Source organism: Saccostrea cucullata, unplaced genomic scaffold (genome assembly GCF_032062105.1).
Source record: "Saccostrea cucullata isolate Sc308-1 unplaced genomic scaffold, CSIRO_AGI_Scuc_v1 ctg3853, whole genome shotgun sequence".
NCBI lineage: Eukaryota > Metazoa > Mollusca > Bivalvia > Ostreida > Ostreidae > Saccostrea > Saccostrea cuccullata.
This window is the reverse complement of record NW_026920298.1, coordinates 21,954-34,223: the sequence shown is the minus strand read 5'-3', so window position 1 is coordinate 34,223 and position 12,270 is coordinate 21,954. Positions and strand designations below refer to the sequence as shown.

Genomic DNA, 12,270 nt, shown 5'->3' with positions numbered 1-12,270 from the left:
CAAAGTAATTTATAATATATCGAAAAAATGAAGTGGGCGACGGTGGCAGGTCCTTTTTTTTTTTACACAGGTATTAGTCATTCTGAGGCTTTTCTGTACTAAACTAAGAAATTTTCCAAATTTAACATAATGACGTCATATTTCCAGAATGGTCCTCCTTCATGCCATATTCTTTACTGTTAATTATTCATGATATTTATCTACTCAACTCAATTTCATATTTTTTAAGAACATTACATTTTTAGGGCCATAAATCCAAAAACGTGTCCTCTTCTTTTGCACACAAATAATTTTTTAAAAAGAAAGCACTTTTGTCTTCTAACTTCTACTTCTTTTAATAATGCATATACAGTGTATAGTTTATTTACAGAAATGACTGATTGTCAAAGCAAAAGTCTTGAAATCGCATTAATCTGACTTCCAAAAAAGATTGGGTGTAAAAACCGAAAACGATGTTTTGAAAGTTCTAAAGGCTGTATTTCAAAACTTTAAGGACAGAAACAGCATTTGAAAATAACAACTTGGATCATGTTTAAATGAATAAAATGAATAACTTTCACCGCATTGTTTTTAATTTTTTATTCAAATTTGCACAAAAATGGAATTTAAAGTGAAAAATATTTGGCTTGTTTTTCATCACAGAAGGTTTAAAATTTCTTACTGCATATCATTTGCATTATTTGCTAGTATATAACTTTTATTTTCTTTTTTCAAATGTTGTGTTTTATTTTCCTTATTTTTATGAACATGGTTGCTATATATTTCTTCTCGCACGATTCCTTTATTGCTTTCATTTGGACAGTCTGGTGATTCCGATGGAGAAACGGACGCAGTTTTCATTTTACAAAGCTTTGTGTGTAACAAAGTCCTTAACCTCGTGACAAGCAAACACATGAAGTATAGAAAGGGGAGAATTAGCAGCAAAATTCCAAGCATAAATAATGCTGTCTGTGGCATGTTGTCCCAGTCCAGCTGGGTATAAACCACACGACCTGTGGTTTTCTGGTATATTACAGAAAAAATCACATATACTGTGCCATACAGAAATGGATGATAAACATGGAGCATGCGTAGAGGTTTGGCACAGACGATGACGTTTGCACTGACGTATACAGTGTTCATGGCGTGAACAAGTATACTGTTGGGACTGGTATCTGAAATTGATGCATTTCATTTGATTAATTTTTACATATGAAAGTTCTCATCCCAGTGTATTTATTTTTACCTTGTTGAATTCATGTACTTTTAGAAACATTGTTTTGTGTCTTGGTGAACAGTATGATAAAACATCCAAGTTAATATACACCATGTAACTCTCAGCATCTTTTTTTCCAATCATATAATTTGGAAATAATCACTACACAAGTACTTGTATATCACTTACCATTTGGGATGAATAAGTAAAACAGAATGGTTATCACCAGTGCTACCGGGGTGTTCACATTAAACTGCACCCAAACTGCCTTCAAGTACCACGGCATTGCTTTGCATTCTAGAATATGTTGTAGAAATATTGTGTATAGATGAAGTTTTAAAGTTATATGATTGAAAAAGTCATTTGACATAAAACTTCACTGTGCTTTGGAAGTTAAAAGAAAAAATAATATAAGAATTAATATTTAAATGACTCGCCCTAAAAACTTCTTATTCCTCTTAATTTTTGTTCTAAATATTGATGTATTCTATCTAATTATTATTGAAATAAACATTGTTATAAGGTCACATAATTCATGCTGATTTCAAATATAATCTACCTCCTTGGATGATATCTTGTCGCCGAATGTGAACATAGACGGTTGCCACACTGTCACACAATGTGAACACACACAAGGTGGTGTACCCCCAGTATGTAAGGTAGGAGAACCACTTCAGGTCAAGGTCATAATTCTTGTTGAAGTACGGCTGGAGGCCGAGTCCGAGTACATGTAGAATCGCCCAACACACGGACCAAGCGATGAACAACACAGAGGGACCATACTGAAATATGACAAGGAGATGTTATAGGATTGCCCAACACATGGACCAAGCAATGAACAAAACAGGGGAGGGGAGCATATATACTGAAATGTGGCAAGGAGATATGCCAGGATTAAGGTTCATTAATACTTTACCAAGAGAGATAACTCTAAAAGATTAAATTTATCTATAATGCCTTTAGAGATTTGTTTAAGCTGTAATGTCCTTTTGTTTTGCTTAATTTCGCTTACGCAAGCAACATGTATATGAATGAATTATCTGTATTTTACAAATAAAAAATTTCAAATTTCTCTCAGAGAATCATGAAGTTGACGTATCATTTTATATGAATGAGCAAAGGATTTAAGAACCTTATACACAATATTTAGAAAACTTGTGGATTAAAAGCTTGTAAATAAAAAATATCAGTGGGAACCCCATTGCACATAATATTTAAATCTTTGAGAAACTTTCTTGGGTAATCGCTGGGGTAATGTTTTCCCTTGTGTTTGGTCAGTAGCAATGCGTCTACTAGCTTTAAATATTCAAACAATCAGAAAATAAAATTAGAAATCCCAAAAGAAAAGAGAATCTCTATGTATGATTATAAAATGTTTATTAAAGTTAATCTGACATAGACTAATACACTGTAGGTTTGCAATTTTTTAAAATAAACATTAAGGCATATTTTGAAATCAGACAGATGATTTTAATAATCTGATAATGCAAAATATAATTAACTACTACTGTCATTTCATAAAAACATTACCGGTAATAAAAAAATCCATTCTTGAACTAAAGGAAAGATATATGTAACAGTAATAGTAGTATATATACAGTGTAATCATTTAATTCCATTTTCCTGATGTTTGCCTTTAGAGATTTTGATCACTTCCTAGAAACGTTCTGCTTTTATTAACTTACCTGTAACTGTACAAAATCAACGGGGTTTTCATATTCTAATAGAAAATTTTCCCGGCTAAATTCCTTCTTGACTCTCTCCAGACAAGATACAAGGCGGCGATTGTCTTCCCGCTCTCCTGTCATCACGTTGACCAAAAGTCATGCTTATAGACCCAATTCCTGGTATTGTTTGCTTTGATAAACACTTTTCCTAAGTTGCAGTTATAATATTTTCTCTTAGTTTCAGTTTAAAGTCTATAATTAAATACTTCATGTATTGACCATGACTGAAGATATTTAGGTTAAACGTGTGTGTCCTTTTAAATTCTTTTTTTTCAACACTGTTGTTGCACGATAGCTATACATTTTAAGCAGGATTGATTGACAATCATAAGTTTTAAATAGAAATGAAAATCTTAAACGAGGCGGTGTACCTTGGTCTGGCACCATTATCTCATCTGTTATACTTTTTAGGATCTTCGATAATAATCAGATTAGAGCTTCAAACTACAACTGAACGAAATCTCCAGTAATATGAACATGTATCTAAAGGGACATTGACGCAGTTTCAGCTAAAAAAATAAATTTATTTTTCCATTTTTTATGTTAACAATTACTTAACTAAGGTATTTTTATTGATTATAAAATTGAATTTCTGAGATAAAAGACAAACTGAAAGCTCAAAACCTTTGATATGTAAACAAGACCCGCGCCATGTTTTTGTTTACATAGGTTAAATATGTTAAAAAATATTCGTTCAAAGCAGGTTTTTTCAATAAAGATATTAATTTTTAATACGATCAGACAGTTTCTAGTGATTTGCTCAATCTCGTTTTGTTATAAATATGATATTTTCTATATGATAACAAAAAGAAAACACGAGCATTGTTTACATTATTGAGTATTTTAAGTTCCGTATCTCTTTTGTTAATCAACAATTTTAAATAATGTTAAAATTTTGCTGATCATGTGAATTGCCTTAATTTAATTAGGAATTGTAAACATAAATATCTGTTTTAGAAAAAATGAGTTGAAACTGTGTCCATGTCCCTAAACATTTAAAGTTAAATTTGATATCATTTTTCATTGCGAACTATTCAGTTGTGTATCCCACCCCCAAATTAACGCCAAATATGAATAGAACGAGCCATATCATGAAGCTTTAATTAAGAAAATACACAGTATTATTATTATTATTATTATTATAATTCACTTTAGTGTTAAAACAAAGAAGTAAAAGTAAAGAACTTTGAACGTTGACAACATATTTGCACAGATATATTTTTGTCGAATTCATGAAGGTGATTATTTTTTTTCCAAAAAGGAAGAGAGAATTTTAGCTTTACAGAAGCGTATTTATTAGCGAGACTTGTATCGTATCATATTTGAATACAAATATATCATTATTATTTAAATACAAATATTTATTCAACACAAGATATATTTTGACATTTTCCAGTTTGTTTAAATATAATAAGAACGTATGTTAATGACAAATAAAACGAATGTTTTGTACAAAAAACATCAGAAAACATATTAAACGAAGTTGAAATACAATGAAGTATACAGCTATTAATGCATGTTAAAAATATTTAAGGATCATTTATTGGCTTGCGAGCCAATAATTAGTTAAAGCTGAACACGATTCATAAAAGGAATTGTCCGCCATTTTTGTTTGGATTCTCGCTATATCTGCAGACCCCTATATAAAAGACAGGACTTAGTCACTTTTCAGTGTAATCAATTGAGGTAAAACATAATATATAGTTAAACAATGATAACGTGATATTTCGTCTAATGCAGGAAGGTAAGATACCAAAGTAACTTACCATTATAGTTGTACAGGTCAGTTCAGCTAGTATACAAAAAAAAAAACAGACACACGTAATTGCAATAAAATGTAAATTGCAAGCTCCGGCGAGCAAGCCTTTCACGGATTCCCGTGACAATAAAGCAGTCAGATTTAACAATAATAAGAGTATACCCTGCATGGGGTTGATGTATCGTAGATCATAAATGATATCGAAAATGGCGTTTGTCTATTTACGAGTCGTGTTCAGCTTTAAAAAATAAAACGGCAATTCATGTGACTGCTTTGAGCTAGGATAAAGAAATGATTGAAATTATGAAATAGATTCATATGGCTTTAAAATGTATAGTGAAAAATTCAAATCTTGTGACAAACAGCTACATGTGATATCGCATGATGCCCTGCCTACTGAACTTCCTCAGAAGTGTTGTTTTCGTTTGAAGTCAAATTGTTCGGTGTTCCATCCGTCAATAAATGGTTTAGATCTCTGTAAGGGTTATCATGTCTGACAGCATTCAACATGTAATACTTGTCTGAGGAATAGCCGTTGTGACCAAGTAATGGTGTACCATTAGTGTCAGTATTTTCAGAATTTGAGGAGTTTGCGGCATTTATGGGTGTTAAATAATCGAGTTCATCCAATTCAACAATTTCATTGTACACTTCCAAGTCGTCTTCATTATCTCTTTTCATATCAGTAATGTAATTATAGTGTGAACGACTGGGTTCTTCATCTTCCAGTGGGAGTTTCTGATCTTGTGGTGCCAATGACTGGTTATGAACAATCCTTTCAATGCTTCTCCGACGATAACAAATGCATGCAATGCTGAACACACATAACATAAGCAAAACTGGTCCTCCAACAAATGCTAGTATCTTCATTGTACCGTTGTCATCTTTTTTTCATCGGAAGAGAAAAAAGAGAATGTGATTATTCTGTTTTCAATGTAATCAAAGATTCCAAATGCAATTCAAGTGCTTAAAGTAATAGAACTATAAAGTTTAAGAGACCAAATAAAAAATGCACATTTGATTACCCGAAGGGCATTGGTTAGACGAACATGAACGGGTGTATTGTACTTTTGCTGATCCATTACAAATTTCCGTTTCATTCTCGATTTTGGACGGAATGCATGTTCTTATTTTCACACGTCTCTGTGTCCCCCTACCGCAGGATTGGCTACACTGACTCCAATCTAGAATTTCTTCAAAGGATGTCCAAGTACCGTACACTGAAATGGTGACCAATTTAAATTGAGGATGATGTCTACAATTGTTTTTAAATTTTGAACTTTTAATGTTTTTCTAGTTGTGTATAAAGTGAATATAGTTCAATATAAGAAGTTACATCACATTATTTGTGAATAAGATTTAAATGATGTCCTTAAAAGAGGAAAAACAGAAGAACAGAGATTATTCTAATGGTAGGAACACACATAAGCTAAGAATGGTAAACTAAAACGTTAAAAATTGATTGAATGTTTCCCTTTTTTCCTCTTAAAAATAAAGAAATAAACCCCCCCCCCCCCCCATAAAAACCTATCGTTGAGAGATTATATAATATATATCAGCTCCTCTAAGAATATATATAAAAACCCCAACAAAAACAACACAATTTCATTGTTGTTTCGAATTGAACACCATCTTGATAAAACATTAAAAAATGTGCATTTTGTCACTCGACAGCGAAAATATGTGGTTTTATAAGTGTACGAGGATTCCTAACCGGACACAGTTAAGCTAAGTAGGGCAAGGTATAAAGTGAACTAAAGCTCTAGAAAAAAACATAAAACCAAACATTGAGAAATTATAAAATATACCGGTATATCAGCTTCAGATACGTCAGAGTTCCTTTTTCCTTCCTCTTAGGAATATAAATATAAACGCCAACAAAACAACACAGTTTTTTTGTTTCCAGTCGAACACCCTCTTGATAAAACATTAAAAAAATGTAAAAATTTTAATCACTCTACAACGTTAATCTATAGTATTATACGTGTACCACCGAGGATTCCTACCCGGACATTCCTGTGTATTACACTGCTGTATCTCTCTGTCTAGGGGTGACCCCTGACAAACTTCCCCTCCCTCTGACGGAGGGGGATCAGTGCAGGATCTGTATCGAGTTCTGTTTTTATGCCCTCCACCACACGTTTGATTACAACTACTCCATTCTCCAAAAACACCAAAGGAACTCCAAAAGCCATCAACTGCAATTAGAATTTAGTACAAGTATGCTACATGTCATTAAATTGAAATTTTATCTTTCTTTTTAGTCTAACTTCAAGCAATACTTTTAAATAACATTTTTTTAAAGCGATGACTGTTGAGGTTTTTCAAATACCTAACGAAAGATTTTACGAATTTAATTTAAACAATTTACTTACCTGTACAATTTTCTCCTAAACAGGAACTAAAATAATTTTAAAGAAAATAAACGTATCATAAACACTGTAATAACGATAAATTGTACAAGTATTACAAAAGAGTGCACACGTATCGTTTTTTTAAATACTGGACACACATTTCAAAACTTACGAGTTGGTTACCTCCAATTCACAATCAAAGAAATCGATGGATTTCGATAGCATTGGTCTTTTCTCAAACAGGATAGATATTTTCATCCTTATACAACCTATAAAAAAATGTATTCATCACATTCCGTAGTAACAAATTATAATTCGTGAACAGATATCATCAACACAACTGTCTTTAGAGGCCATTTTGTCTATGTATGTTATTCATCATGGAAATCAAAATAAATGCTTTAAACTATATGAATCGAGGAATACGTTTTTTTTTTACCTTACATAAAACAAAAACTCATTTTTAAATAAAGTGACACTTTTAATATAGCCTATATACCTTTTTGGTTTATAATTGATGGTAATGTTTCCATCTGTGGCATGATGCAGTGTACATTATCATTACCAATCCTCTTGAAATCTGTCATGATCTCTGTACCATACCCGCTATATCGACACGTGTAATTTCCTTTAAGCATGGACAAGTTGTCAATACCTAGAACTACCTAAGTAAAAGATAAACTGAAATTAGACGTTAAGATGAAATACATATTCAGTAAATATTTATTCCCAATTTGATGGAAGAAGGAAAAAGTAGTTACGATAAGAAAAGAAATTTTCAATGTTTCTTTTTTTTAAATATGTATATATATATTAATTTTAATACTATTAAATCTTTGATTAATTCAGAAATTCTATTTCATATCTTTGCATGGATTTCCTTTCTTCTTAATTTAAAAAAAATATCGCAGTTTTTCAAATTAATATATAAATATTATACTGAACATTTATTATTCACAGAAAAATGCATTCAAGGGTAAATACTATAATTGTACTGATAAAATTCTGTAACAGAACACTTGCAATTCCAGTCTTGTTGGAACGAGTTTTCGTCATATTTGCTATTCTCGGACATTGTGAGGTAGATGCTAGAGTTCCTGAACTGCTTTTAAATGTATCACACCTGTAAGTGAATTCGTTGTCAAAAAATTTAGTTGATTTAATTTTGTGACAGGAGTAATATTTTCTATTTTGTTAAAAATTGATTTCCCTTTTTTCGTATATATTTTTATGGTAGAAATTACGGCGTCGAAGCGAGGGAAGCAAGTGAAATACTGAATGAGTACACAAGCTGCTATAGTCTTTCAGTTTCACCTAATATTTATGACGAATATGCGACCAACAAGCTGTCCCATACGAAACTCAATTTAAAACAATGTAAGGTAAAATTCGACGTGAAAAAGGTAGCTGAAGACTTAAGTTAACGGTTAAGAAAAGCATATGGAAGGTGCTTCAGCTGGAATTATACTCATTTTCACACATGCATGGTCTCAAAAATTTAATTAATCACTAATCCACTGGAAAAAAAAAATTTATTCTTTCAATAGAGAAAACTATAAATACTTGATCACAAATATTCAAAAATAAATGTGAAAAAAAGAAATATGCATATAATCAGATATCATATGAATTATATCCACTGCATAAAGGAAAATTTATTTTCGTGCATTAAAATGTGTTAACTTAAGCAAAATTGTTAGTTTGATTTTTTAACCTGTAAATACATAATACATAAACAAAGATCAAAAGAACTATATAGGTGATTAAAATTTTTTTTCATTCTATGTATCTTATTTCATTTTTACCAATAAATGAAATAAGATACATGTTTTATATCTGATTAAATCAAAAAATTAATCGTTAATTGTATATATATGAACACCGAGGATCTCCTTACATGTTTGACAGCGAATTCCATCCGCAAAATGGATCCTCAACACACTCATCGCATAAAGCTTTGTGTTTACAAGTTTCCACGTCCATTTTGATAAGCTAAAAAGAGCAATGTATCTTATCAATATGACATTAATTAATGTTAAGATGAAAGAACTTACCACGCAATTACTTTTTTAGGAGGTAAGTTTTTAACAAATTATTTAAAGAAAAAAGACTCAAGAGATTGGATATAGTATAGCCATAGCTACATGTATTATGGTCATTTAAATTTCAGGCAATTATTAAAACAAACTTTTCCAACAAAATACTAGTAAATGAGATGAAGTTTCTTTTAAATTCTCAGACAATGCGAGGATTATTTCTTATTTATATACTTACTTTGTAATGTGTATGTCTTAAACGTTCATTAAAATCGTTGTGACAAATTTTTTCGCACCTACGTAAAGTCACGTACGCCAAAAAAGTACGTGTATAGTACGTAGACATTTGGAATATCTACCTTCCTAGAAGTAAGCACATATAAGGCATTCTGATCATCAACATTAAATATATATTTTGTGATAGGTATCCCAGTATCTATAGATAATTCATCATATTCCTTTACAATCGAACTTGTCTGAATTTTAATCTGTAAGAAAAAAAAAAAAAAAAAAAGATTTATATTTCAAGTATGCAAATTAAGAATACATATGACGGTATGTAGAAATAAGAACATGTTTTACCTTCTTTATTTTACCTGAGCTAGTTCCGACAAATGCTACAGTATGACCTTTTTGTGTGGTGGTCAACATCAGCGAAGAAGCAGTGATATCTAACGAGATAACCCCTGTAGACGAGATAGGTTCTGGGCCGTCAATTGGATGGTTGAATTCGTACTGGCCACAATAATTTTCTCCAATGTCTAAATTCTAGGAATGGGATAATTTATATGTAAGAAAATCTACCAGAAATTGGCAGGCGCGACACTATTGACATGGAAAAAGCGATGATAGCTTTTTCGCTGAGATTTCTCAGTTTTGGATTCTGAATATTTATATTTGAAAAAAAAAAATCTTACTGTAGATAGACAGTTATTTGGTAAAACTAGATGATCCGGTCCAGTTTTCCCGATGCCTTGAAAACATTTCTGTGTATTACGAGTGAACACTTTTTTTATGTAATTATAAGGAAAGATACACAAGACTGATTCTTTGACTCTGTTTTTCGGATCATATGGATTGCCGTATCCGAACATAGCGAACAAAGCACGTTCATTTTCTGGTATCCCCAATTCCTTGGCTAAATAGCGCCCTGCTTTACTTAAATGCGCTGTTTGTAACAGATTATATGATTTTCCACTGTATACACAACTTAGTGATGTTTCAGCGTATGAATAGAAGAATTTGTCAAATTGACAAACACGTATCAATTTGGACACGTAGTTATCTGCCTTTAACGTCTGTTTTTGAATTGTTGCGATATAACTGAAATATTCCAATTCAAAGCCATATATGTATCGAATGGGAAATGAATCAACATAAGTTTGATCCACCATAGTGTACGATTTTTGTGCTAAAAGATAGGTTGTGAAATCAAAGTCAACTGTGTTTCTGCTGCTAAATGTAGGTACAAGACTTCTTATGGGTCTAGACCCTGTGTTAGTCCAGGAGGCCCCGACGTACATAGCTGTTGAGTTTTTTGGCCCTGGTGCAAGGAATGCCACAGTAGAGGCAGTGCTATTATTAGCCACAACTGGATGTCCTGACCTTTGGCCTGAACCAGGAAGCAGTTCCAAAGTTGATGCACTCCTTTTTCTACAGCTGCCATGAAATAATGTTGTACATATTATGAGCACGTCTTCCTTTGGCTGCCTTTGCTTGTTAATTAATAGAACTTTAATGTAACTATTGTACATTGACTTAATACAGTCCTTGTTTTGGAGATATATACAGTTAGGATTATCAAGTTCTGGTCCAATTTTCTTTGAGACTTTTATGCTTAAGTTACCCGTGAATACCACGTGGATATAGTTTGTGCCACCCACGATAACAGTTTTGGAATCATTTGCTATCAGATGAGTGAAATCATAGTGTTCATTCGGATTTTGCAGTAAATATGTGATGGGCGACTTCTTAATCAGAGATGTAGAAATGTGTCTTTCTAGAGTCAGCAATAGAACAGTAATCCAAAACATCATTTTCAAGGTAATTTTCAAAACAAATTTCTCTGCTGAATAACTCCAAAGAAATCTGAAACAATAAATGCGAAATTGACACCAATACACTACCAAAACGTTTTTTAGAATAACTATGAATGAATTCAATTATTAGTATAATATCGCGCTTTCTTCTATAGTACATCTATTGCAGAATTTTCACACTGAGATTTAACCCTTTTTAGTCATAAAAAAAGGACTTATTTCATACTCACAATTTTCTTTCCTTCGTAGGGAATTTATTTCTTACAGCACTTTTTCATTCTAAAAGAAAGCAATACGATTTTAAATAATATATCTATAAAACACACTGAAAATATCCAGGAAGCTAAATTAGTGTATTTAACAAAATGATAGATGAAAGATGTATACAAAGACTCATTATCATTGCCAAGGAATAAAGACTACGTTGTTTTACTGAAAACAATTAACAATACTTATTCAAAACAAAGAAAGAATATTGATACTTTAAGCTAATGACCATATAATTCATACAACATAATGATAGTTAACAGGACTTCCAAAATGCAAAATTTATTTATTCTTTTTATGCATAATCACTATCTTTTCACAAAATCCTATGGCATGCTTTTGTTTTGATTCACTGAATTGTCTTTTTTATCGTTCTGATTGTTCATCATACACACCATCAGTTTTCTTTTCATCTTCATTTTCCTTCTACATTGTTCAATCTTACTATATAATTTTAATACGCTATATAAACAAATTAACGCATAGAAAAACAAATAACAAGAACGCTTAGTACAAAATCAACCGCAAATTCACTGGAAAAATTGAAAACATGCACTTCTAAAACACAAAAATAAACAACTGATTTTTATTTAAACGAACAGATTTGGTATAAAAATATTTCGGTAAAAAATGAAGCAAAACCAATTTTCACAGCTTGTCCAGAATAATGTTTATATGAATCATTTTCTTTGGTGTTTGCGGTTGCAGATAAAGGAAAGGTATTTAGCATTATGTCAGCTCAGGAAGAAAGAACTGGATATGGACCAGGCATTGGATAAATCCATTCGTAACTCACGTTCGTAAAATTACAATCTTTATGGCATTGTTTGAAAATTCAGTGTATCTTTGGGTCTTATGTTGTCTAGATCTGACATGTTTTATACAAAAAATCA

At 31.6% G+C, this 12,270-nt stretch overlaps 2 protein-coding genes across 2 annotated transcripts; both read right to left on the bottom strand.

Annotated features, from left to right (window-relative positions):
- Positions 1-729: 729 nt before the first annotated feature.
- Positions 730-3,161, bottom strand: LOC134246475 (protein rolling stone-like; the record flags this gene model as incomplete). The annotated part of the gene is made up of 4 exons (XM_062728842.1): positions 2,881-3,161; positions 1,755-1,977; positions 1,385-1,492; positions 730-1,154 (listed from the first exon to the last, which is right to left on the bottom strand). Coding segments are annotated over exons 1-4 (879 nt in total), but the record flags the coding sequence as incomplete, so codon positions are not given.
- Positions 3,162-4,878: 1,717 nt separating this feature from the next.
- LOC134246553 (plexin-A4-like) lies at positions 4,879-11,468 on the bottom strand. Its single transcript, XM_062728943.1, has 12 exons — positions 11,341-11,468; positions 9,989-11,159; positions 9,654-9,839; positions 9,431-9,559; positions 8,933-9,027; positions 8,055-8,158; positions 7,535-7,696; positions 7,208-7,304; positions 7,057-7,082; positions 6,688-6,879; positions 5,707-5,901; positions 4,879-5,565 (listed from the first exon to the last, which is right to left on the bottom strand). The coding sequence occupies exons 2-12, from the start codon at positions 11,105-11,107 to the stop codon at positions 5,075-5,077; spliced, it is 2,796 nt and encodes a 931-aa protein (XP_062584927.1). The 5' UTR covers positions 11,108-11,159; positions 11,341-11,468; the 3' UTR covers positions 4,879-5,074.
- Between the last annotated feature and the right edge of the window lie 802 nt (positions 11,469-12,270).